This window comes from Melanerpes formicivorus, unplaced genomic scaffold (assembly GCF_026170545.1).
Source record: "Melanerpes formicivorus ecotype bairdi unplaced genomic scaffold, bMelFor1.0.p_v2 SCAF_19, whole genome shotgun sequence".
NCBI lineage: Eukaryota > Metazoa > Chordata > Aves > Piciformes > Picidae > Melanerpes > Melanerpes formicivorus.
The window spans coordinates 7,967,650-7,992,660 of NW_027142371.1; the positions used below are offsets into that span (position 1 = coordinate 7,967,650).

Below are 25,011 nucleotides of genomic sequence, written 5' to 3' on the forward strand. Positions count from 1 at the left end.
CTTCAAACTAGAATAGGGGCAATGGCTTCAAACTAGAGAAGTGTAGATTTAGACTGGATGTTAGGAATGAATTCTTTACCGTGAAGGTAGTGGAACACTGGAACAGGTTGCCCAGGGAGGTGCCCTGGAGATACTCAAAGTGAAGCTTGACAGAGCTCTGGGCAGCCTGATACAGTTGAGGATGTCCCTGCTTATTGTAGAAGAGGTTGGTCTAGATGACCTTCTGAGGTTCCTTCCAACCCAGACCATTCTATGAATCACAGTATACTGTGCTTCTGTGAAACACATTCCCAAGCTTTGAGGTGTTTTTAGACGGCTCAAGTAAAGGTAAGCTCCACTTCTCGCACAGACTGTTTCTGTATTGATGCTTTAGGCTACCTACAAGTGATTCTCGCTTTAATGAGGTGCAGTCTCAAATATGTACTGATATAGCAAAAGTCACCCAGCAGTTCTGCAGAACCCACAAAGACTTCAGTTCTAAACAACAGAAGGACCAAGGAAGCTGAACTGTCTCACAGGTCCTCTGCACTGGCCGACAGTGCAAGGAGCAAATTGTTCTGAATCCACATCTATGCTGGACTGACCACTCAATATGTGTAGTCAAGTCATTAGAAGTTCCCCTAAACCAACAGAACATCAGATTTCTGATTTGGAGTCTAACAACAATATCCCTACAATTGCTACTCCTGGGGCTGGGTACATGTCCATGAATACACATAAGATATGGAATGATTTGGCCTTATTTAAATGGAATTTGTCCCTTGGTAAATATACAGCGAAAATCTGCTTTAAGCTACCTTGGGAAAGAGTTTAAAAAATATATATAAAATTGAAAAAAAAAAAAGAATCAGTTCCCTAAGAGAGGTGTCCTTTAATAAAAAGTCCAACAAAAATTGTATGGGAAAGCCATGGGGATAAAGTACTTTAAAGTCATTGATTAAAGTAAAGCAGGGTGGAAAAGCAAAAGGTCTGACAACCATTCCGCTTTGCACCGTGAGCTTATCGGCTCTCAGAAGACTGAGATGAAAAGCCTCAGAAGACATACAGTCAAGATTTAAAAGGAGATCAGAAACAAATGTAAAACACACTTTTTTTCCTCAGCTGCTGTTCAGCTTTGCAAATATTTTGGTGATCATACAGCCTGAGCTTTGTACACACACTTCATTTCAGGCCTTGAGGAGTAAACGAAAGGGAAAAGTGGCACCCTCCTGTTGCAGTTTCCTAATTCTCCTTCATGTAAGGCTTTTCTGGTAGCAAACATTTGGTTCTTTCCACATCTATGCTGCCCCAGACCTCCCCAGCAGTACCTGAAGTAAGAAATATGAGCAATGATTCATAAGCTGCAACTCAGGTCTGTGTGTCAGTACCAAGCAATAAGCAAAGGACATGTAGAGAACAGAGAAAGGAAATACACTTCCCGACGGGGCTTGTGCCTTTTCAACACCTCTGCCATCAACAGCTTCTCCAAATAGATCCCAGCACATCGTTATCCTCAGCAGTGCCAGATGGGACCTGCAATTTTATTGCATTTCAGGTGCTGTTACTTCAGGTGAAGCAATTCATATATGTCAAACTAAATGACTCAGTCTTTGGATGCCCTGTCACACTGCCCCCCACAAAAATCTTCAAAGGCCAAGGAGGTCGATGTTGTATGGAAGTAACCAAAGGTAGCAATTTGTCCTGCATAGTTTTCCCTCTCTGACAACCCAAAGAGCAATAAAAAGGTTTCACTCTGGTTTTTGCAGTTGCTGTGGATTTGTATTGAGCCCTGCCTAGCAAATCTTTGCAATGAACATGTCATACTTCTTGGTGAATAAAAGGGAATCATGAAAACAAATATATTCTCCTCAGCTCTCATGTTTTTCTAGCCAAGCCACCCTTGGTAGTTGCCCAGGAATAACTCAGACTCCATCACACCTTCTTAGAATACGCATAAAACAATCACTCTTTCTCCTAATTGCTCTTTTCTCCAGGTCACACATCAGGGAACCTCTGCCAATACTTGCCAGCAGCTGTCTTAGTTAGAGAGTTTTCCGCTGCTTAGTTCTCCAGATCACAGACTTCCAAACATGCAAGTATTGAAATAAGCAGAATGCCACAACGCCTATATATCTGGCAGGCACTCTCAGACAAATTCAATAGCAGTGCAAGCTGATGTATATTCAATCCTGGCATATCAATCACTTCGAATTCCAGTATGATTATCAAAAGACTGCATTTGCCTATAATATAAGCCACTCTTTTTTTCCCCCTCCAATTACCTTATGGAAATTTTTAGCCCAGATAATATATGGCATTAATAAATCCTCTCTAGCATGGCAATAGGAAAAAAATAATATTTTCTCTCTTTGCCCCTTTCTTTGTATCAGGAAAACCCAGCACACTGCAACTTTCTTAAGGATAAAGTACAGACCAAAAAAATACTGCTTCACACACATCTTCTGCAAACACTTCCTGATGTATTGGACTAGCCTGAGCTCGTATCACATAATAATCAGTTACATTAAACAGTCAGCTGCAAATTCCTTGCTAATAAAATACAAAGTCGTTTTCAGTTCCTGAGATGCCAGCTCTTCAGCTAGGCACAACAAATAGCACTCTCACACAAGCCATAACAGTTTCTGCCTTTACCTGTGAGAAAGTGTCTTGTGTTCTTGTATTATCCATGCCTGTGAAAATTCTATTTGTTTCATCAGTATCCCATAAGGCTGCAAACTACAGTTTATTCATAAATCACACCTGCTTTTCCACAGCACAGTTCTCGTTCCTTCTCTCTGCTTCTCTCTCTCTCATGAAATCTTGCAGCCAATGGCTGTTATTAAGTGTTACTTCCTTTTATGCTGAGCACTGAAAGAAACAATAATGGTGCTTGGCTTCCTTATGGCAGCTCTGTGAAAAGACAAAAATGTCCAAGATTTTTGTTTGCTTTTTTCTGGACTGATATTTATGTTCCAGTGACTTCCTGCAATCACCAAGCCATGAATGCTGGAATGATGATTTATTACCTTACACCAGACCTATCCCAGCCCCCGACACATTAGGTACCAAAACAAATTTCATACTAAATGTAACAAAGTTTGCCTGAGGAAATACAAATACACTGCTCAATTTTCACAGCCATATTTTTATGCACAGCAGCAATCTTTAACATGTGTCTTCCACCTCCAGCATGAATGTGTGCATATTGGATGAGAGCACAAAGGCTTCTACAGGTTAATGAACAAGATACCTGAGAAGTAAATCAGGATTTTAAACTCTGCCTTTGCTGCCTGTGTCAGAGGACAGTCTGGTGATTAGAAAAGGTAATTAATAGTAAGGTATTCCTGAAGTCTAACCCTGATAAAAGTTGTTCAGCAGCTACAGTGAAAATATACCTTGGTTTCCCCACCTATGTATGATGACTTCTGTTACAATTAAAAATATATATTGAAACTAATTCAGAGATCAAAAGTCCTGATCAGACATGGCTGGAAGGTGCACTCTTCATATTGTGGATTTTTTTTCTCCTCCAAGCACAGTCAAAAGGGAAAATCAAAAGCCATTAGGTGATCTGTGCAGCAGAATTATTTTTTTTTCTTTAAAAATTTATTTCAAGAAGTGACAGGAGTTGGAACATTTTGTTTTGCTGACAGGTTTCCTTCCTCTACTACCCTAGAAACAATTTTTTAATAGAAGCAACACAAGTAGAGGAAGTTAAGAAATTCACTGTAGAAGAGGTGTCAATGGAGCACTCTGGTCACAAGGGCAGGTTTCCCTGGCCATGCCCCGCAGGCATAACTCCCACCTGCTCTTTCAGCTGACAGTTATGGAGCCTTTGTTGAGAAGTTCAGCTGATTTATCTGCCAGACCTCAGCCAAAGGACAACACTACAAAAGTAAGAAGCAAATGCTGGCAGCCTGAATGCCAGAGATAAGATATGGAGAGTAACATGGTGCAGAGTTGCCCAACCCATCCACCTTGTAGGCAAGTCTTCAACATTCCAGGAACAGATCTGAAGCTTGTGCCTAAGAGCAGGCTCTGACAGCCACACAGGATTCATCAGCTTCACAGGGAAGAGTTTTTGAACTCACACTTGATAAACACTGTTGATGGACGCAAGAGAGACTGTAACAGCAAACGTGTGGGAGGGAAAGGATTAGGAATGAATTCTCCCACTGCTTCAGGAAATACAAATTAAAAGAAAGGTCAATACATGCTAATATAGACAGGTTTTAATCGTTTGAACTGATTAAAAGTAAGTCCTATTCTTTGAAAGAATGTTAGCTTAACAAAGGCCAATAATGTAGTAGGGCCTAAATCCAGATCTTCTGAAGAAATATTTCATAAAGGATTGTCCTTTTCCAATGCTTTCAGTTCTGACTATTCCATGACCATCATAGCAAAAAAAAAATTCACTAAACTGGAAAAAGAACTCATGGGAAGCATATTTCTTTTGACAAATAGCTTAAGTCATTTGTTTAAAATAAAACAGCAAGTAATTCAGTCACAATCAAATTTCTAGTATTGGTGTACTCCCTCTAGAAGAGCCCTCAGCCCTTGAGGAACTATGGGTTTCTTTTTAAATTTAAAAGAAAAAAAAAAATCTCAAGGAACTTCTCTTTATATTGCAGCTACAGCACCACAGAACATTTTAGAGTGGGAAAGTGACAGGTCCCTTTTGTGAAGATTCTGCAGAGATATTAGATGGTCTTTTCCCCTCCACTGCCTGCCGAACAGCATGTTCTGCAAGGTTACAAAGTCTGGGAGCAAGCAGTTAATCAGAATGGAGCTCAATTGCTACTTCTAGAGCAAACATTTTCAATTAATCTGAAGTCATTAATTACACCTTCCTTTAATAAAGGCTCTGGTGTAATTTTCCATTCTTCATCTCAGTGAATCGATTCAAACATATGCCAGAATCGTGTGCTGTAGCAAACGCATTTGAGAGTTTGGTACTTAAATCAACTGCTCTCCAGTGAAGACAAAAAGAACAGGGCAAAGGGGTTTGAATCATCATGGAAGAACAAGAACACTTTGTGCATTGTCTCACTGATGCATAGGGTGAGAGTGTTGTACAGCAAAATGTATTTTACTTTAGAACAACACAAACAACTGACAACAGAGAAAGAGCTGGTGTCAAAGAAGACTTTGTAACCACTTTTCCTCCAATTTATCACCTGCAGTGGAAGTGTCTGCTGCCAAGAAATGGTGTCTTTTTCCTGGAGAAGCACCATTCTCTACCTTGCTATGACCTCTCCAAAAGCACTGCTGCCTATCTCACTCACTGGCCACAATCCCTGAGGCCGTTCCCACTCCCAGCAGTGCACATCTACCATGCTTTTAGGCTGAAAAGGCAATTCATGTGTCTCAGATTTACTAACAGACATGCTGAACAGATTCTTCCAAACTTCCTTCACCAACAGAAGGCATGAAACCCCTTGTCACCCTCCTGGTTTGCATTTTCTCCAGAATACAGAATTAACTAGGCTTGAAAAGACCTTCAAGACCATCAAGTTCAACTTATCATCCAACACCATCTAATCAACTGAACCGTGGCACTAAGTGCCTCATCCAGTCTCATATTAAACACTTCCAGTGATGGTGACTCCACCACCTCCCTGGGCAGCCCATTCCAATGGCCAATCACTCTTTCTGTGAAGAACTTCTTCCTAACATCCAGCCTAAACCTCTCCTTGCGCAGCTTGAGACTGTGTCCTCTTCCATTGTTCATAAGGGTCCTCAGAAGACCTAGAAATTACTTCATCTCCACAACTACTCTCTGCTCTCTACAACTACCTGAAGGGAGGTTGTACACAGGTGGGGGCTGGTCTCTTCTCCCAGGCAACCAGCACAAGAATAAGAGGACACAGTCTCAAGCTGTGCCAGGGAAGGTTTAGGCTGGATGTTAGGAAGAAATTCTTCATAGGGAGAGTGATTGCCCATTGGAATGGGCTGGCCAGGGAGGTGGTGGAGCCGCCATCACTGGAGATGTTCAGGAGGAGACTTGATGGGGTGCTTGGTGCCATGGTTTAGTTGATTAGATGGTGTTGGATGATGGGTTGGATGCAATAATCTCGAAGGTTTCTTCCAACCTGGTCTATTCTATTCTATTCTATTCTATTCTATTCTATTCTATTCTATTCTATTCTATTCTATTCTATTCTAGTCTATTCTATTCCATTCCATTCTATTCTATTCTATTCTATTCCATCTGCAGAAACTGGAGCTTTTTAAAGTTAGATCCTCAGCAACTTTCCAATAAGATATTGTGGATAACCTTGTGTGAACTCATGTTGTGTGCTGTTTGTGGAAGTTAAAACCCCCCAAACCCCTATGACAAGTATGTTTTCAATCACCCTGAAATCTTTAATTGATAAAATTAACAAAACCATGTTTGTGCATGTCTTTTTCATTTCATTAAAGAATTTTGGTAAATATTTTCATACCCAAGGACATCATGAAATAAGTCACAGTATCACAGAATCACCAAGGTTGGAAGAGACCTCAAAGATCATCGAGTCCAACCTGTCACCACAGACCTCATGACTAGACCACGGCACCAAGTGCCACATCCAATCCCCTTCTCAACACCTCCAGGGACAGTGACTCCACCACCTCCCTGGGCAGCACATTCCAATGATGAATGATTTGCTCGGTGAAGAACTTTCTCCTCCTCACCTCGAGCCTAAACTTCCCCTGGTGCAGCTTGAGACTGTGTCCCCTTGTTCTGGTGCTGGTTGCCTGGGAGAAGAGACCAACCCCCTCCTGTCTGCAACCTCCCTTCAGGTAGTTGTAGAGGGCAATGAGGTCACCCCTGAGCCTTCTCTTCTCCAGGCTAAACAATTCCAGCTCCCTCAGCCTCTCCTCATAGGGCTGTGCTCAAGTCATTTCAGGATTAAAAAAAAAAATGAGAGTTTGAATTAAACTATTATTTTCTTTGAAAAATAAAAATAAAGGAAAGGAAAAAACCAAGCAACACTGACGTCATAGAAACATGCCACTCATTCAAGCATGGATGTTTCAGTAGAGCTGGAGTGCTCTCACAAAATATTTCAGATTAGAATAAATAAATGAAACCTAAAAAGCCCTTCACTGCAAACTGGCTTCACCTCAAAATTACTGTCTAAATGTGCTTTATAAATAGGCTTAATCTTTTCTTTTTTTTCTTCCCCCTGTGAAGTGGAACTGAAAAAGAGAGGAAGTCCAAGCTCCTAATGAATCCATCATGAGACGTGGGGTTTTGACCTAGGATGACAGCAAGCATGTAAGAGGTATTAATCAGCAGAAAGTGATGGTGGAGACATACTGAAGGTAAATTATGAAGAAAAAAGTATTTGAGGGGAAAAAGGTGAATAACTGAGAAGTAAGCAGCTCATTTTTTCTAGTGGAAACAGGAAGAAAGGTCTGAAAGGACCAGAAGGGGCAGAGCATCTACCCCAAAGCAACTGTTAAGTGTCATTTCTTAGACTGGGTTAATGGGTACATCAAGAACTAATGGAGATACTACATTAAAAACATCCTGACATTAAGGGTTAGTATGACAAAGGGCTTACATGTACTGCTCAGTGACCAAATGAGAAACTGTGCCTTGTACTGCAAAACCAATGAGAAAAATGGTACCTTCAGCAGAACCTGCATCTCCACAGTGAGAAGAGACTGCAGGTTGAGAAGTACTATTAGGTGCAAAGGAGACAGCAGAAAGAAAACTCACATGTAGTCTGTTACAACAGATAATGCTACACTGAGCTGAAAGATCCTCTGTGCATTAAATACAAGGAGGGGTGGAAAGAGGGAAGCAGATGAATAGAAGATGAGCAACTTAAACTAAACAAACTTCTGACAAGTCTGTAACACTAAATTCAGGTCGAGAGTGACATCTAGTGATGCTCAGTACAGGAGCCTCAAACAAATTCTTCCATTTTTTTGCAGTATTCGCACCCATAAATACTTCCCAAGGTACACAACTTCATTCATCTTAGCTTCTTTCATGTCTCTGTAAACTTCTCTTAAAGAGTATGCAGGAATAACATAACTCAATATGAAAAACAGGTAGTTTGTGTTCAACTACTCCTGTTGAAATCAGATTCGTGTCCAAAACCCAGTCCAGCCTTTTCTGGCAGGGTCAAAGGAAAGCACACTCCGTATCTGAGAAGGCCAGAGTGTGTCAGTTCCACCTTATTTTTAGAACTAGTCTATAGAAGTGATTTTTAAATAAAGCAAAAGGGAGAGGGTAGAGAGCTGGGAGGGATGAAGTGGTTTGGACAGGACTGTCAGCACAGCAGCATGTCCAACCCAGCAGGACACTTGGATGCCCAGGCCTGTAAGGAGACCCCTAAGAGTTGTGCAGTGGAAGCCCATAGCAGCCACACTGGCCAGACATGTGACAAATTTAAACATTTCCTATACATTCCACCATCAATGCCATAAAAGAGGTATTTTCCTGTGAAACGTGGGCTTTATATTTTTTTTTCAGGTAACTCGAGTTGTTTTTTGTAATTAACTCGATGTGCACATTTTGTATGACTAGTGAGAGACTCCAGAAAACAACAAAACAAGAGGAAAAACTAGGAACTGGAAGATGGAGATGATATTCATGCTAGTCTATCAATTCTGTTCATTAAAACGAAGTAGGTGTGTGGTGCCTGACTGATGGAGGCGGTGTCAAGGTTTGCCTTCATTGCTAAAAACAAATAATCTTTGCTCATTCTTCACTTTTTCTGCACAATGCACTCTGCAAAGTGTGGTGGCAGTTTGATACATAAATAGAGTGAGTCAGTAATTAGCAACAAGTGATTAGATGTTCCTTTGTGAACTGATAATGCACAAACTACTTAGTTGTTGAATTTTGAGCAACAACATGTTTCCAGCAGCCTTCTGCTTTTGATAGTGTTTCATTGTTGTCAAGAAAAGAAAAGAAACAACCCCCAGGTTTCTAAAAATAATGGGTTTTCATCTACTTAAGCAACTTCCTTTGAGTTTCCCACTGTGCACAACAAACATTAATAAAGGAAATGCCAGAGCAGTGCTACTGGTTTATCCCTGCAGCGCTCTGGCCCTTCTGGAGGCCCCGTTCAGTGGGGAAGAGGGGTTCTGCCATCCTAGATGACTGCTCAGCTCCACTGACCCCAAACCCCACACCTAATGAGAGAGCCACAGCTGCCCCTTCCCAACATCAGGCTCTCCCCTCTTGCCTCCCACAGCCCAAAGGAGCCACAGGGGGACAGTGGCAGACTCACTTGCCTGAAAGGGGTGAGCTAACCCTGACAGGGACAGCTTTGGAAATCTGTGATGAGGGAACAAAAAAACCAAGCAGCGCTTGTCATGAAAAATGATGGTCTTTAGCCAGCACTGCTCACACCTGCTGCTCACACCAGGCTCACAGCCTGCGCAGTACAAATCAAGAAAGCTTTGCAGAAGTTGGTAACACTGCACTGATTCATATTTTAACACATTTTTTCAACTACTTACAACATGTTTTATGTAAAATTCTAGGCACTGGTGATCTCACCCTTTTAATACTGGCGCTGCATCCAGTGGCACACACTAAAGCCAAGCCAGTTTAAAAACCCACATCGTTTCAAGTGAAATAATGACAGCTCTGTATATTTACTCCTCTGTAACACAAGGTGGCATCAGACACTACCTTAATTTCAGGGAAAGTGGAACATCGAAGCAATTTAAAATTGAAAAGCCACATAGATGGGCGTAAATTAGATGAGTGAGAATGTGATTGTGTTCAGTGATTGTGTCCAGGGTGTCAACCAGCTCCTGGGAATGGCTGGGGAAGAGCAGGGGCAAGCAGTAAATGCTGAAGGGTTTGAAATAACTATAAATTGGCTGTGGAATCAGAGAACTAAAGCAGTCCTGCCTCTTGAAAGCCTCTGAGGGCAACAGTTGGATCACTCTTCTGAAAGCTGTGAAACACAGTGCAGAGTGACATGGGGAGTCAGGGTCCTCTTCATCCTGGCAAGAGTTGTATGACAAAAGGATGATTATTCATCCTTATCCTGCAACCTCCTTTTGAAACTTCATCCCTTTCACCAATCAAAACAGATATTTTGTTTTCTTACAAAAGTAAGTATTAAAAAAAAAGTTGACAAGATACTGCAGCTGCCTTCTTGCCTTCTCTCCATTTCATTCTGGACACTGCCCCATCTGCTGAGACGACTCTAATACAGTCACCTTGTCTGACATTAGTCTTGGTCAGCAAATGACAGGGCAAGGATAAAACAAAGGCTTCCAGACACAACTGCTGTGTCTCAGGTAAATGATGTCTTCTGAAGCTATACACACAGCTGTCCATCTGTGCTGCATCCCCACAAAAAGAGGCCCTGCAGGCACAGCTCTGGAAATAGCATCAACAGAAAACTGGAATGGGTTAAATCGAGATCCTGCCCTGTCAATTTTCCCTCCAAGAACTATTTGTCACTACTTTCTATTTTACCATGTAGGGAGCACTCAGCTGCACTCTCTTCCATATTTTTAGCCACAGCTGTTATTTAGAAACCTTAGTACACATGTTTGCCTGTGGCAGGTTTTTAGCAAGAGCTTTTAGAAAATCCAACCTCATTGTCACTGTGTTACAGCTACTTGCTGGGCAATGGAAAAAGCAAGGGAAGGTCTCAGAACTTGGCCATATTCAGTTATCACTTTCCACTTCATATGGCAAATGAAGATCTTTCAAGAAAAATACCTGCCCAGCTAGAGATGAGACGACCTGAAGCTCAAACTCTGAATGGGCTTCCTTCCCTGCTTTTCATGGAGTGTGAGGGAAAGGAGAACTACATTTGGGGAGAAAAAGTGTCTTGTGGTGAAGATACAGGAAGGAGGTATTAAATCTCATTAAATCTCATACCTCCACTGAAAAACGGTAAAAGCAGTATTTTATTCCCCTTCCTGCTCTGACATTTAATTAGCCAGTGAAGGAACAAAAACCACCAGGCAGGGATGTATATTTATAGCAGTTGCAGGTCTCTGGACACCCTGTTAGCACAGTTCACACAAGCCTTTCAAGCTAGCATTGCTTGGAGGAGGAAAGGCAGCACTTACTCACATAAAGAAAATCCTTACTAATATTATGCCTATATACTGTTAACACATTGTACAGATACACACAATAAATGTGACTAAATATATATAAAAATTCATAACAACCTGCCTGGAAGACAAAGGGAATAACAGAGCACAGATTCAAAACAACTGGAGTCAGGGGAAGCAGAAGGTGTTTGAAAGTTCATTCTGCCCCTCTGCAAAAGTTTGTTGGGTAGAGATATACTGCCCTTTAGATAACTGTGAATGAGGGAGCTCCTCAGGTCAGGCTTCATTGGTTTAGGATTCTGGCAGATGCATCCTCTGAGGCACTGGCCCAGAAGAACAAAGGTTACAAAACGTTCTAAGCAGTCAATAAAATTGCTCTTGGTGAATTCAGCTGAACTGTAATTATTTCTGCCATCAGACGTCCTGCAAGATGAGTGATAGAAATAACCTTTCCATGACAACACCTTTTCTTGTCAAGACAATATTCAGCACAAAAAAAAACCTTGAACACATTTGTTTGCTTGTGTTAAATTAGGAAGTTATTCAGAATCACCTAACCACATGTTGTTAATAAATACAGAGGGATGTGTACATAACCTTGTGCACCTGAACTGAAACAAAAAAGAAACAAGAAATGGTATGGGGCTAAGTAGTTGTCACTTCTGCTCTCTGTAATAAACACGTGCAAGGGGTTTTGCCAACTCTATTTGCTATCCAAATACATTTTGCTTTCCAAATGGAGAAAATTCTATTTCTAACAGAAAAATATTCCACATTCACACTCTGTAGTTTGACATCTAGTTTCTGTTGTAAATTTCAGAATCTAGAAAAGGGAATCTCTCTAAAACTGAGAAGTGTTTAGGTCCCATTTTACTGTTGAAGGGCAGCATCTCCAAGGGCAGCATGATTGTGCGTGTGCAGTTGGTTTAAGAGCTGGACACAGACCTTTGCTGTTCCTAATTACACCTAAACCATAAGAAGAAAATAAAGATTGCCTGACTGTTCTAGAAGTTATTCACAAAAAGGAACACAGATAAAAGCACTGAAGGTGTTTTCTTTTTTTTTTCTTATTTTGGGGGGGCTTCAAGTAGAACAACAGGGTACTTCCAGTAGCAGCAGAAAAATCTCTCCCAATATGCACCTACCCACAGCATCTGACAGCTCTGTGAAATCATCTTTAAAGCTTGCTAGTCTTCAAAGTCTTATTGTTATCTATAATGCCAGGGATGAGGTCAGTCTGCTGCATTAGGTTATTAGGCTTTAAAAGGCCCAATGCACCACTGCTCACCCCCAGCGCATTGGGGCAATGAGATTTATGAAGACAAGGGCTTCTAGGAAGATGAGGAAGATATTCCAGGGATTCCTGGCACTAATCAAGCTGAACAGCAGAATGCAGCTGGCTCAATCACGTCTGCTTGTCTTTCTCTCTGTAAATGAGGGCACAAAATTGATTCTGATTATTATTATTATTATTCTAAAGCACTTAAAATTACTTGAACATGACAAAGCAGTCCCAGGTGCTAACAAGTGTTTTGCAATCAGGTCTGCTTTGTCTCCTTCTCCCCTTGGGTGAGAGGGGAAATGGTATATAATGTCCAAAAGTTGAGTCTATTTAACTTAACCTGTTAAGAGGCTGAAATTGTAGAAACACTTATCTGAAAGCTACCTCATTGCAATCACTATTACATGTTCCTTTTTCTCACTCATCACAAAGGTTGGCAGGCTGCTGCTTCTTTTGCAGTACTGGTAATTTTTGCTCAGCCAGGGTTGAAAGATTTCAGTGGCTCAGATCCTAAATGATACAAACTGCTGGAGTGCTGCTTCAACAGGGATTCAGTTGGTTGTATCAGGGGAGAATCTAATCTTCCAAGCTGAAAATCACTTCCAGTAATCTGATGCAGACATATGCACCTTCGACTGAGCTCAGCTGATGCCAAACTCATTCTTGCCTCAGACTACCAAACAACATTATTAGCTCTGGATATGACTGAAGTGTATGAACTACAACTTCCAATATTTCACCTGTTATCTAACATGATGCAGTATGTGAATCCAACAGTACTGAAGAATGCTGTTAGAAAGCTGTTACCTTAGGATATTCAAGAAAAACACTGCATTTTAGCAGACATTCCTTAATCATCTGAGTGTTTATAGTGGTGTCATTTATGTCATCTTTGCCAGATTATTGTGAGGCTCCTACTTCCAGTTTTGTTGGAGTTTGATAATCTCCAGTCAAACCAAACCAATACAAAACAAACAGCCAAAACCCCATTTTCACTATTTATTATAACTAGAGATAGAATCATAGAATGGGTATCTTCATTATTTCAGTGAAAAACGTTTTTTTCTTGAACTACCTCAATACACAAGAGGTTTATGATCTACAAGTCATTTGGTGAATAAGAGCTGAAGTTTAATTTATTGCATTTGTCACATATTCTATTATCACAAACTAAAACTATAGTAAGGCAGCAGCTCTTCAGCACAGAATAACTCTGCATGTCACTAGAGAGCTCTGTAACCATCACAAAGTGCCCAGTTGATGAATTCAAGCATGTGTTTACAGATATTTCCAAATCAAAGCCTGTAAAGCAAGGGGCACTCTAGAAACATGCACAGAGTTGAAAAACAGTGCAGTTAGCTTTGCTGAGATTAAATAATTTATCTGTTAAGTCCCTTCCTGTAGAGGAAAAAATGAGAAGAGGTCTTCAAGAGTTATTTGTCTTCCTAGTTTGACTACTTGGAACCACAGGAGAACCACCTTCTACATGGGAATAACCACCTGCTTAATATCCTCTAGCTTCCTTTAACATTTCCAGTTTTGTCTGGTACAAACGATTGCTGAAAAAGAGTGAGAATAAAACTCAATTATATGCATTTATCAGCTAAACTCTCATGATCGCAGAAACATTCAGGTTGGAAAAGACGCTCAGGATCACCAAGTCCAACTCATAACCCTGCTCTACAAAGTTCACCCCTAAATCATGCCCACAAGCACCATGTCTAAACAAACTTTAAACACACCCAGGGTGGGTGACTCAACCACCTTCCTGGGCAGCACATTCTGTAATGATTTTTTCCCTAATGTCCTGTGTAAAAACCCCACAGAACCTGGGTCCTGTTGGCGTCTCCTCCCAGCCCAGGTGTGGCCACTTGGCCCTCCCCACCCACTCCCCTTTTTAATCCCCACCAGGAAAGGCAGAAGCCCTAAACTGAGCCCATCTGGGCTGGAGGATCCTCCTCTCATCACTGGTGAGTCCTCATAGTGCGCACTGGGTGATGGTGGTGGTGACAACAAAGGCCGGGGGGCCTGGTGGCCCCCCGGTTGTTAGGGCTATGATTGATGACTTCTCCAATATCATCCATGGGTGCTGGCTGGGCCTCCTTACTGGGACTGAGCTCCTTTGTGTGGTATCTTGGCTGGTTGAGCGTCTTGCCCCCAGGTCTGCGATGGGTGGAAAAATGGTGGTGGGGAAGCAGGAGCTTCTTTGGGGAGATGAAGGGGAATGGTGCTGCTTGAGTCTCCTTATTAGGGCTGAGCTCCATATCTGATTAAAGTCCTCTGTGCACAAATCCAGGCAGACTCTGGAGAACTAGAAAGGTAAGCTCTTTATGTGTCTTAAAAGATGGAAACTTTTGAGAATGGATTTTATTTTTTTTTTTTTTTTTTTTTTTTTTCATTCCTTTTGGCAAGTGCAGTGCTTCCTTAAAGCAAGCCACTAAGAACTTCAAATTGCAGTGCTTCTTTTCTGGATACACCTCAAGGGAATCTTGTTCATCAGACAATGTGGAATGTCTTTTCCCATGAATATACGCTCTTGTCAAGTACACCTCGGACTACATACCTCAGAAGATGGAACATCAAAAGCAGCTAAACCATATGAAGAATTGCTTCCTAACATCCAGTCTAAACCTCCCCTGGTGCAGCCTGAGACTGTGTCCTCTTGTTCTGGTGCTGGTTGCCTGGGAGAAGAGACCAACATCTGCCTTTCTACAACCTCCCTTCAGGTAGTTGTAGAGAGCAGTAAGGTCACCTCTGAGTCTCCTCCTCTCCAGGTTAAGCAACCCCAGCTCCCTCAGCCTCTCCTCATAGGGCTTGTGCTCCAAACCCTTCCCCAGCTTTGTTGCCCTTCTCTGGACATGTACCAGCAAGTCAACATCTTTCCTAAACTGAGGGGCCCAGAACTGGACACAGGACTCAAGGTGTGGCCTAATCAGTGCAGTGTACAGGGGCAGAATGACTTCCCTGCTCCTGCTGGCTACACTGTTCCTGATACAGGCCAGGATGCCATTGGCCGCCTTGGCTGCCTGGGCACACTGCAGGCTCATGTTCAGCCTACTGTAAACCAGTACCCCCAGGTCCCTCTCTGCCTGGCTGCTCTCCAGCCACTCTGACCCCAGCCTGTAGCACTGCATGAGGCTGTTGTGCAGAACCCAGCACTTGGATGTGTTATAAGCCATGCCGCTGGGTTCTGCCCATCTGTCTAGCCTGTCAAGGTCCCTCTACAGAGCCCTTCGACGCTCTAACAGATCAACATCTGCCCCCAACTTGGTGTCATCTGCAAATTTACTGATGATGGACTCGATGCCCTCATCGAGATCATTAATGAAGATATTGAGGATAAAGTGTTGAACAAGTTTGGGTTTTTTTTTTCATTCAGTAGCCTCATGAGGGAATTCTCTCAAGAAAACTCCATTATCCACACTTAGTAGATGTCACTTTACTTTTTACCTTCCCCTGAAGATCAGCTTAACTAGTGAAGAAACAACCAAGTAATAACAACATTTAAAGAAAGCCCAAAAAACTTACAGTATTAACTGTTTATAAAACATGACTGAGGTTTTTACTAAAGAAAATGGTTTATTTCTGCTGGTAGATAAAACAATTATATTTTCTTTTCTTCAACTTAATCACAGCCAGTATTTCATTGGTTGTACTGACATCCCCTCATTCACAAGAGATTTTTCTTATGAAGGGGGTTATTTAAGGTAGAATGGTGAGTTAAAGAACATGAACAAAAGCCTCCTCAATGTGAGACATCCTGATAGATCTAATTTCCACATTTTACCCATTTCATCTTTGTGGGCTTTGGGTGGGTTGCTCTGACATTTTTTAGAAAGGTTACTGATGAGCCTTCTAGGGCTCCATCTACTTGAAATGAAACATGCATAACATTCATTACCAATATTACAGATTCATGGACTAGATAATAATTTTAAGTTTGGAAGCCCTAGACAGTGTAAGACAGCCCTGACATTCACAGATAAGCAAAGATGATGATAAGCCTGTATTAGAGGACACTGTTAAAGAAATAGTCTGCTAGCTCTATGCTGCCCTGAAAGCCCATGGCAAAACCCTGACAAATGAAGGCTTATGCTGGTGATGTGAAAATTTCTTTTTGCTGGTGAAGAAAGGAATGAAAATTATATCTTGCATCCTCTTGACAAGAGCTCTAATGAATAGCCCAGAATACAAAACAGCAAAGATGCATTTTCCTCTACATCCATACTGTAAGGAGAGAGCCATTGCTAAGCATTGTAGTGAGGAAAGAGTATCTGGAGGTGTCTGTCTAGATGGCTTTCAGATTTTGTTCAGTCTTGGGCACAAAGCTGAGATGCAGAAATCTTTAGCATTCAGAAATCTTCAGGGTCAAAATACTGCTGCTGATCAATTCCAAATGTCTCTATGGTTAGGGAGATACATTCCTAATGAAATTCAGTGTTCATTTTTGCAATCTGCTCTTCAAGCTGTTAAAACTTCTCATATATATGGGGTTTTCAGTTGTTTATAGAAGCACAGAAGAGCCTTTCCATCAGTAAATTTGAATTGGTTTTAACTGTAGCAGTCTACTCAAGTACTAGTATTTGTACACGGAAACAATTCAAGATTTGAGCTCTGGGTACATTTTAAAAGATTTCTATTACTCAGCTAAGCAAGGACCTTGAAGGCCATCTCCACAACCCACCTCCAGTAAATCACTCTGGAGGCTGAAGAGCACTGCTGTATTCGGAATCAGAATATAGGAGGTCAAACACAAAGCAAGCCTAAAAATCACCCCTTGCCTCTACAAAGTTTTGGGAACATGAAGACTCATCATAAGAAACATGTTAGCAAAAAAAAAAAAACAGAAAAAGAGAAGGGTCAGTCTGAAGGCCAAACCCACAAGGTTTCCTTAGCACTTTGTTGATCATTACAAATATGACAGTCTGCCTGAACTGAAGTCTTGCTGGATTGGTGAAACACACATATTCCTCTCCATCTATGAGGAACAGTACAGCTCAGGTATTTGGGGCTGGAAGATGAAAGAATGAAATAAGAGGAGGAGGTGATTTAATTATGATTGCTGATAGAAGAAGGGACTGAACTTAATAATGCAACAGATGTTTTCTCTATCCATGCACCTACTCTCCTCTGACCTATGGCCCCAGCCACTGTCTGACTTAAAAGATAGCATGAAGAACAACAAAGAGTAGGTGTCAGTTGCATAGCAACTATAGAGACAGAAACCAAGGATTTCTCTCATTCAGCACAGCACAAGATTAAAAAAGTGTTGATAATTTCAACATTGAGTTTGCTTTTTCAGTCCAGGCAGTAAACAAGAATTCAGCAGAAGGACAACACTGCTCCCTGGGTGTCAGATAAATGTACTCTCACAGCCTGGAGAGAAGGCTATCAAATGTAACATTAATCATTGGCTGCAGAGACCAGGGCGAGTGGTGAGAAGGGTATTTTACTCACCAATTGAAAATGAATGGTGACATTTTCTGTATGTTACCAGAGCTGCAGTGACACATTTGGATGTGCCATGAGCTTACTGCCTCACCATGACTAAACAAAGCCTGGAGATCCAAAACCTTAGTTTCATAGTTTCATTCAGGGTTGGAAGGGACCACAAGGATCATCTAGTTCCAACCCCCCTGCCATGGGCAGGGACACCCCACACTAGATCAGGCTGGACAGAGCCTCATCCAGCCTGCTCTTAAACACCCCCAGGGACGGGGCCTCGACCACCTCCCTTGACAACACATTCCAGGGTTTCACCACTCTCATGGTGAAGAACCTCCTCCTCACATCCAGCCTGAATCTCCCCACCTCCAGCTTCATTCCATTCCCCCTAGTCCTATCACTACCTGATATCCTGAGAAGTCCTTCCCCTGCCTTCCTGTAGGCCCCCTTCAGATACTGGAAGGCGACAATTAGGTCACCTCGGAGCCTTCTCTTCTGCAGACTGTACAGCCCCAACTCCTTCAGTCTGTCCTCATAGGAGAGGTGCTCCAGCCCTCTGATCATCCTCGTGGCCCTTCTCTGGACACGTTCCAGCACCTCCACATCCCTCTTGTAATAGGGGCTCCAGAACTGGACACAGTACTCCAGGTGGGGTCTCACCAGGGCTGAGTAGAGGGGGAGGATCACCTCCCTCGACCTGCTAGCCACACTTCTCCTGATGCAGCCCAGGATCTGATTGGCTTTGCGGGCTGCAAGTGCACACTGAGAGCTCATGTTGAGCTTTTTGTCCACCAGCACCCCCAAGTCTCTCTCCTCAGGGCTATCCTCCAGCCAGTCACTGCCCAGCCTGTATTTGTGCCTGGGATTGCCTCGACCCAGATGCAGGACCCTGCACTTGCTCTTATTGAACTTCATGAGGTTGGCCTGTGCCCACCTCTCCAGCCTGTCAAGGTCCCTCTGGATGGCCTCCCTTCCCTCCAGCGTGTCTGCTGCACCACACAGCTTGGTGTCATCAGCAAACTTGCTGAGGGTGCACTCAATGCCACCTTGACTGGTCCCACTCAATCTGCATGACTTCCATCATGGGTTTTCTCTGAAGAGCAGTCCTGAGCACATCCCAGGCAGCAGTTTAATGTTTTGCCTTGAGGCTTTGGGTACAAGATGTGGAAATAGCTACACACAGGGCAAAATCTGGGGTTTACACACACATGTCTCCCATCTCTATCTTTCCAGCCTTCTCTCCATCAGGTTTTAGTGAAGGGAGGAACTAACCAAATATTATTTCAGTTTATATGCCCTGGTTTGCAACAATTGCCATGGGTCTTCTCCCCTACCCAAAACAAGTGGACTTCACTGTCTATGAGGCTGAGGATATGAATATCTTCCATCCTTTTAGCACATTCTTACAAGCTGCCACACTCAGACAAAAATCTACTACAATGCTGCAGTGGATATTAGAGCAACCTGTTTGCTTTGCACAGCAATGGACAGGATCACAAAGTGTATCTCTGAAGCAGGAATGGACAGCTGAGGTGCTGTAGCTTATAATATGTTATGGCGACATTTCAGATCATGTAGGCTTTTCAGTGCTGAACAGAGGAATCCCTTTACACCTTTTCAACGTAAGGCCTGACAAGTTGCTGTCTTTTGTGTGACTACAGCTTCTTTCCACTTTTGCAAAGACCTTAGAGTCACTTTGAGCTTGGAGTCAGACACACGAGGCTTTAGCCCACTATTTTTAGCACTTAATGGTAAAGCTAATAGTGCCATTACTCCACTTCGGTATATAACATTCAATTCCCACTTCAGATGGTATCTCAGTGCTAATGGTAGCTTGATTCCTGCTGTCAGATACATTCAAAAATTCACAATGCAACATATTTAGTGATTTCTTATTCTCAGATTCAGATGAAAGGCAGTCTTTTGAAAACAGTGTGGCAGCAAGAGATGGAGCAGTCTGAAGTCGATATTTACAGGGCTAATGCAGTGTACTGCTGAGACCAACCAGATGGGGAAGACGAGACTGGAATGTAAACGGCAAAGCACTCCTGACTGTTTACATGTGGGTGCCTAAAACACAAGTGCTCCTCTATCAGCAGGTAACCTGGAGCCAAGCCCAGGAGGATGTGGCTCCTCCAGGGTGAGCTCTCCTTCATGAATTGAAGATCTGCCTTTGATCCTGTCCTCACCCTTGGAGAATACAACTTCTACCTGCCACTTCACAAGAGAGTACCCAAGGACAGAGGTGGTAGGGAAAGGCATTTGGTGAGCTTTGCAAAGCTGCTTTCCTCCACAGTTGGAAAGACAACATTTACAGGGCCAGTGATAGTCATTATGTCTTGAAATCACTATCTGGAGCGCACTGCAGCAGCTCAAGAAAGCTGGCAAGAAGCAGCTGGGGCTCACTGCACAAAATAAAGATAACCGTGCTAGGCTTAAATCTAACTGCTGCACTCAAATGGAGGGAATATTTTTTTCCTGGATGGGACAGGTTGTTATTTGAAGTGATCTGCCTTAAAACCAAATTATAAATATAGAAAGAAAGAAAACACAGGTTTTGTTGGGGTTTGTTCTAAAGGTTTTACTGAGGCAACTGAACTTGAAATCTGTTGTTGAAAGCAGTGCTGCCAGAGATGGTTTGGAAGTTGAATTCAGCTACAAATTACCTTCCATGTAACTGTTGTAATGACCAGCTGAGGCTTTGGTCCTCCTGGGATGACCTTTCTCTGCCAGTACAATATAGGACACTTTTTGCAGACAAGGAGAAAGGAGAAAAGACAGGGGTCGGAGGGTGGGGAGGGAAAAATTAAGTTGCAAGAGCTGGTTATGCATTTAGGTAACTGAGATCATGAAGGAGAGCTTAAGAGTCATGACAGAGAGCATGGTGTGGAAACTCAGGTCTGCACTTTGCTTCGATTGTAAGCAAGGAGTTTAGAAACCCAAATAAACAAAATCTAAGACATTTGTGGCCAAGGAATGAAATTCCTGAGAGCTTGTCTCTAATGGAACCAATGTTGTCTAGTTAATAACAGCCTTTAGAACACTTCAGCAACTGTATCAGGGTATACTATTTGCACCAACATCCCATCCCTGCTGCAGCTCATCTGCAGGTTCTTTTCTTTAACTACAAAGTCCAAAACCCAAGTAAGCCCAAGACATCTTCAAGGGAGGTGGTGCCTGTACTCATCTCAGGGTTCAACCAGCTCGTTCAAACCAGGCAAGAGGAGCTCTGGCTCCCTGCAGGAGTAGGGCTCAGGGCAGTGTATGGGCATCCTGCCTGTTCCTGAACACCTGCCACCCTCAGCTGCTTGTCTCCGTTTACTCATGCGGGCAACACCCGGCTGCTGAGAACGGGCACAAAGTTTTGCTGGACGAAAATTCCGTTTTCAGAGGAATTTTAAGGCAAGTCCATTCTGTTCGCTATCTGCAGAGGGCGCCAGACGGTTTCAGATCTGCTGGAGGAGCCAGCAGTGGGGATGTTGTACCTGGTGCTTGCAGCTGTCAGTCACATAGGTGCTTGCTCTCTAATGGCCAATGCTCTGCACGGAGGATTAAGTAGGAGTTGTTTTTTCTCTTTCATGTGTGTATAAATCCTTTAGTTCTCTGTTCCTTCCTTGCTACTGAAATAGCAAGAGATACTTCGCTGAGCTGCAACACACTGGCAACAAACCTGTACTGGCCTCAGCAGACAATAGCAGATGAAAAAACTCTCTGCTTTTAACCATCAGGAGAGCTAGAGCCAGCAATGTGTTGATGATGATCTTTCTCTTCAGATAAACTGTTGGATGCCTGCAAGACTTGAAGCTCACATTTTTATAAAAGAGAAGAGCAGCCTGTGACTGACACACAACTCTCTGTAAATGCAGATTTTATGTTTCTACTTGTAAAAGTGACTAAAGAAAAGTCCTGCTTGATTCCACCTCATGTGTACAGCAACAACCTGGAAAGACTTCTCTCTTTTTTTCCTCCCCTTCTTTTTTTCTGTTTTGTAACCTGTGCTCTATCAGGTCCTTAATCACTTGTGAATTGAACTCCTTTCCTGACAATGAACACCACACACTCTGCATTTTCATTTCAGCCTGTGCTGCTTAATGTCACAGAAGACTTCAATAACTCAATTCTGAACACCAGAAGTGGCAGTGGATTTTGTGAGCAGGTCTTCATAAAAGCTGAGGTCTTCTTGACTTTAGGGATCATCAGCCTCCTGGAAAACATCCTTGTCATTCTTGCAGTGCTGAAGAATGGAAACCTACATTCTCCCATGTATTTCTTTCTTTGTAGCTTGGCTGTGGCAGACATGTTGGTGAGCATGTCAAATGCTTTGGAGACTATCATGATTGCAATCCTGAGCAACGGCTATTTGATCATTGATGACCACTTTATTCAGCATATGGACAATGTTTTTGACTCAATGATTTGTATTTCTTTGGTAGCCTCAATTTGCAACCTCTTGGTTATAGCCATTGACAGGTACATAACTATTTTCTATGCTCTCCGTTACCACAGCATCATGACTGTGAAGAAAGCTTTAATGCTGATTGTGGTGATTTGGATTGCTTGTATCATCTGTGGCATCATATTCATTGCCTACTCAGAAAGCAAAACTGTCATTGTCTGTCTCATCACCATGTTCTTTACCATGCTCTTTCTCATGGCCTCCCTTTATGTGCACATGTTCTTGTTTGCACGCCTGCACGTTAAGCGGATTGCAGCCCTGCCTGCGGACGGGGTGCCCTACCAGCGGACCTGCATGAAGGGAGCTGTCACCATCACTATATTACTCGGTGTCTTCATTGTTTGCTGGGCACCTTTCTTCCTTCACCTCATTCTCATCATTTCTTGCCCAATGAATCCATACTGTGTCTGCTACACTTCACATTTCAATACCTATCTGGTCCTGATAATGTGCAACTCAGTAATTGATCCACTCATTTATGCTTTCCGGAGTCTGGAGATGAGAAAGACTTTCAAAGAAATCATGTGCTGCTGTTATGGCATGAGTGTGGGACAGTGCATGCTGTAAGCATCAGGCTTTCTGTGGGGAACATATACCTAGATACACAGCAGCTCCACTTTAAAAGCAGTGCTTGAAGGAAGGGCACAAGGAAGAAAATATTGCCTTCTACTTTGTGCCTTCATTGATAGTTTTCAAAATTAGAATCAGATTGAACTAAATGGTTTCAAATTATTTAAATAGTTATAACAGAAAGAAATGCAGAGTGGCTTACAAAATTTACTGGGGAAAAAAATTAATCCTGAAAGGGAATACTACCTTACAGAGACAGAAGTGACATTCTCTCTACCGTTCATTTGTACCTGTTGCTTTATCTCTCTGCCACTATCAACACATGTTTCTAAAAGATTCCATTAGTAACCTCTGCTGAAAGCAATCCACTTGCAAGACAAAACAAAACACCAACAGGTAACAGCATTGCTCTACACATGCTTTCACCTTTTATTAAAAGAATAGTTTGACATTTATGCTGCTTGCTATAAAGCAACCTGAGGAAAAAATTTGAAGGGTGAGAGTAAAAATGTGTCTTACAGTGAAATGTTCTTTCAGTAGAGACCAGTTAAGTGAAAAGAAACAGCTGGTGTTATCTGTGACAGAGTGACTTTAAACAGCTGCCTGACAGAAATGACTCTCATGAAGAAGGCATTTACTAGAATGCACTGATGAATGTAGTGTTTGTTGTCACCAGTGAGAGCCATCCTGAGAGAATAGGTCTGGACATAGGAGTAGCTAAAATGCAAAGCACTTTGAATTTGGATTTGTGCATAAGCTGATGGAGTCTTTAGAGAGATTCATTTGGTTAAATTAGATACCTGAAAGAAAGAAGACGTGCATGGCAGATAGGATTTCTATGCACTGAGAAATATATGGCATGGGTCAGTATCTTTTTCCTTGAAAAGAGCCTTACAGTGAGTTCAGTGGATGGACACTCCTGCACTGGACACAAGCAAGCTACATGCTGCCTGCAATCATTTTCAAATTCTGTGTGCAAGTCAGTGGCATGTACAGCATGCAACTTCAGCTACAATAATCTAGACTCTGCCTCTGCTTTTTTCAGAAATAAACCATGTAAGTGGCCTTTAAATAGCATACTGTAACTGAGAAAAGGCTGGCACAATTTGTATGTAACAACATCCAGGCGGGGTCAAGGACACTGCCAGGCTAAGAAAACTCTAAGTCGTTCTAAAGTCTCTTTAGCACCTTTCTGATATCTCACTTGTGGGAGGGCAGCAATCTGAAGCCCTCAGGGTTGTCTATTGCTTTCAAACATTTGACTTGAGAGTTCTTTTTTTCTTCCCCCCCTCATTTGAGTGAGTTCTATGTAGTTATTTCTGAGAGCTCTCCTTTGTCACTTTATGAATGGTTATGCAGAGCAGAGCTTCTCTATCTACTCTGCCTCCAGTAGCCCTGGTACAACTCAGACTGATGCTGTTTCACTGCTGCTGGCTCCAGAATCCAAATCTGGCTGTCCATGGAGAAGACATGTCCCACAGCATTCAAATACTGGCCAATATGTGACTGTGGTTTAATCTCCACATCTTGCAACCTATGTAGGGAACAACCTAGCTTCCCAGTCCTATGAAGTGTATCATTTTCACGGGGCCAAACACAATCTCTCCTTCTGCTCTAGTCACTCTGCCCATCAGCCCAAACCAGCCTCACACTCCCTGCTACCCTTGCCCTCAGATCCCATCCTCCATTCCTGAACTGAGTTCTCATTTCCTCCTATAATCCATCCTCCAGACATTCCCAAGACTTTTCACTGTTCCAACACTTACCTAATCTTACAAGCCTTCATTTAGAAAAAAAAAAAAAAGCCACCAAGGTCACTGTGGAGCATGTGATAGAACAGGCACAGAGGAAAATTCTCCCACATTTCAGGTGGAGACCAAAGAAAATCCCAACAGCTGGCAAGTAAGCTAAACCTGAATGCTTTCAGCCTTACCTATCTCTCAGAAATTACAGTTCAGCAGTGCTAATATCTGTTTGCTCAGTCTGCCTTGCTTTTGCAGCATCAGATGTGATGCATTAAGAAGAAAAGGAGGGGCAAAGGAAAGCAAAGAACTGGCCTTTTGTGGTGTGGAAAGATTGTACCTACTGTTGTAAACCACTCTAACTATTATCAGTGTTATGTACATTTATACTTTGCAGCATGGTTTGCCATGATACTCTGCCTCAGGTTATTGTGTGTTTAGCTTTTGTTGCACCTGATATTTTACTTGTTTCATTTTTTTAAAGTGACTTTAGAGAAGAC

The 25,011-nt window shown here is 42.4% G+C and overlaps 2 protein-coding genes across 4 annotated transcripts in view; one reads left to right on the forward strand and one right to left on the reverse strand.

Annotated features, from left to right (window-relative positions):
- The window catches only part of LOC137446903 (uncharacterized), a 43,349-nt gene extending 40,541 nt beyond the window's left edge, over positions 1-2,808 (reverse strand). For 2 of the 3 annotated variants that reach the window (XM_068149974.1, XM_068149972.1), the window contains exon 1: positions 2,740-2,808. In XM_068149974.1, coding sequence (XP_068006075.1) covers positions 2,740-2,793 — 54 coding nt within the window. In that variant the 5' untranslated portion in view covers positions 2,794-2,808. Of the gene's footprint in view, positions 1-2,631 lie in introns of all 3 variants that reach the window. The other variant, XM_068149973.1, reaches the window with a different exon arrangement.
- An 18,980-nt stretch (positions 2,809-21,788) lies between these two features.
- On the forward strand, positions 21,789-22,766 carry MC3R (melanocortin 3 receptor). Its single transcript, XM_068150388.1, has one exon. It carries the CDS (start codon positions 21,789-21,791, stop codon positions 22,764-22,766), a length of 978 nt encoding a protein of 325 aa, XP_068006489.1.
- Positions 22,767-25,011: the final 2,245 nt, after the last annotated feature.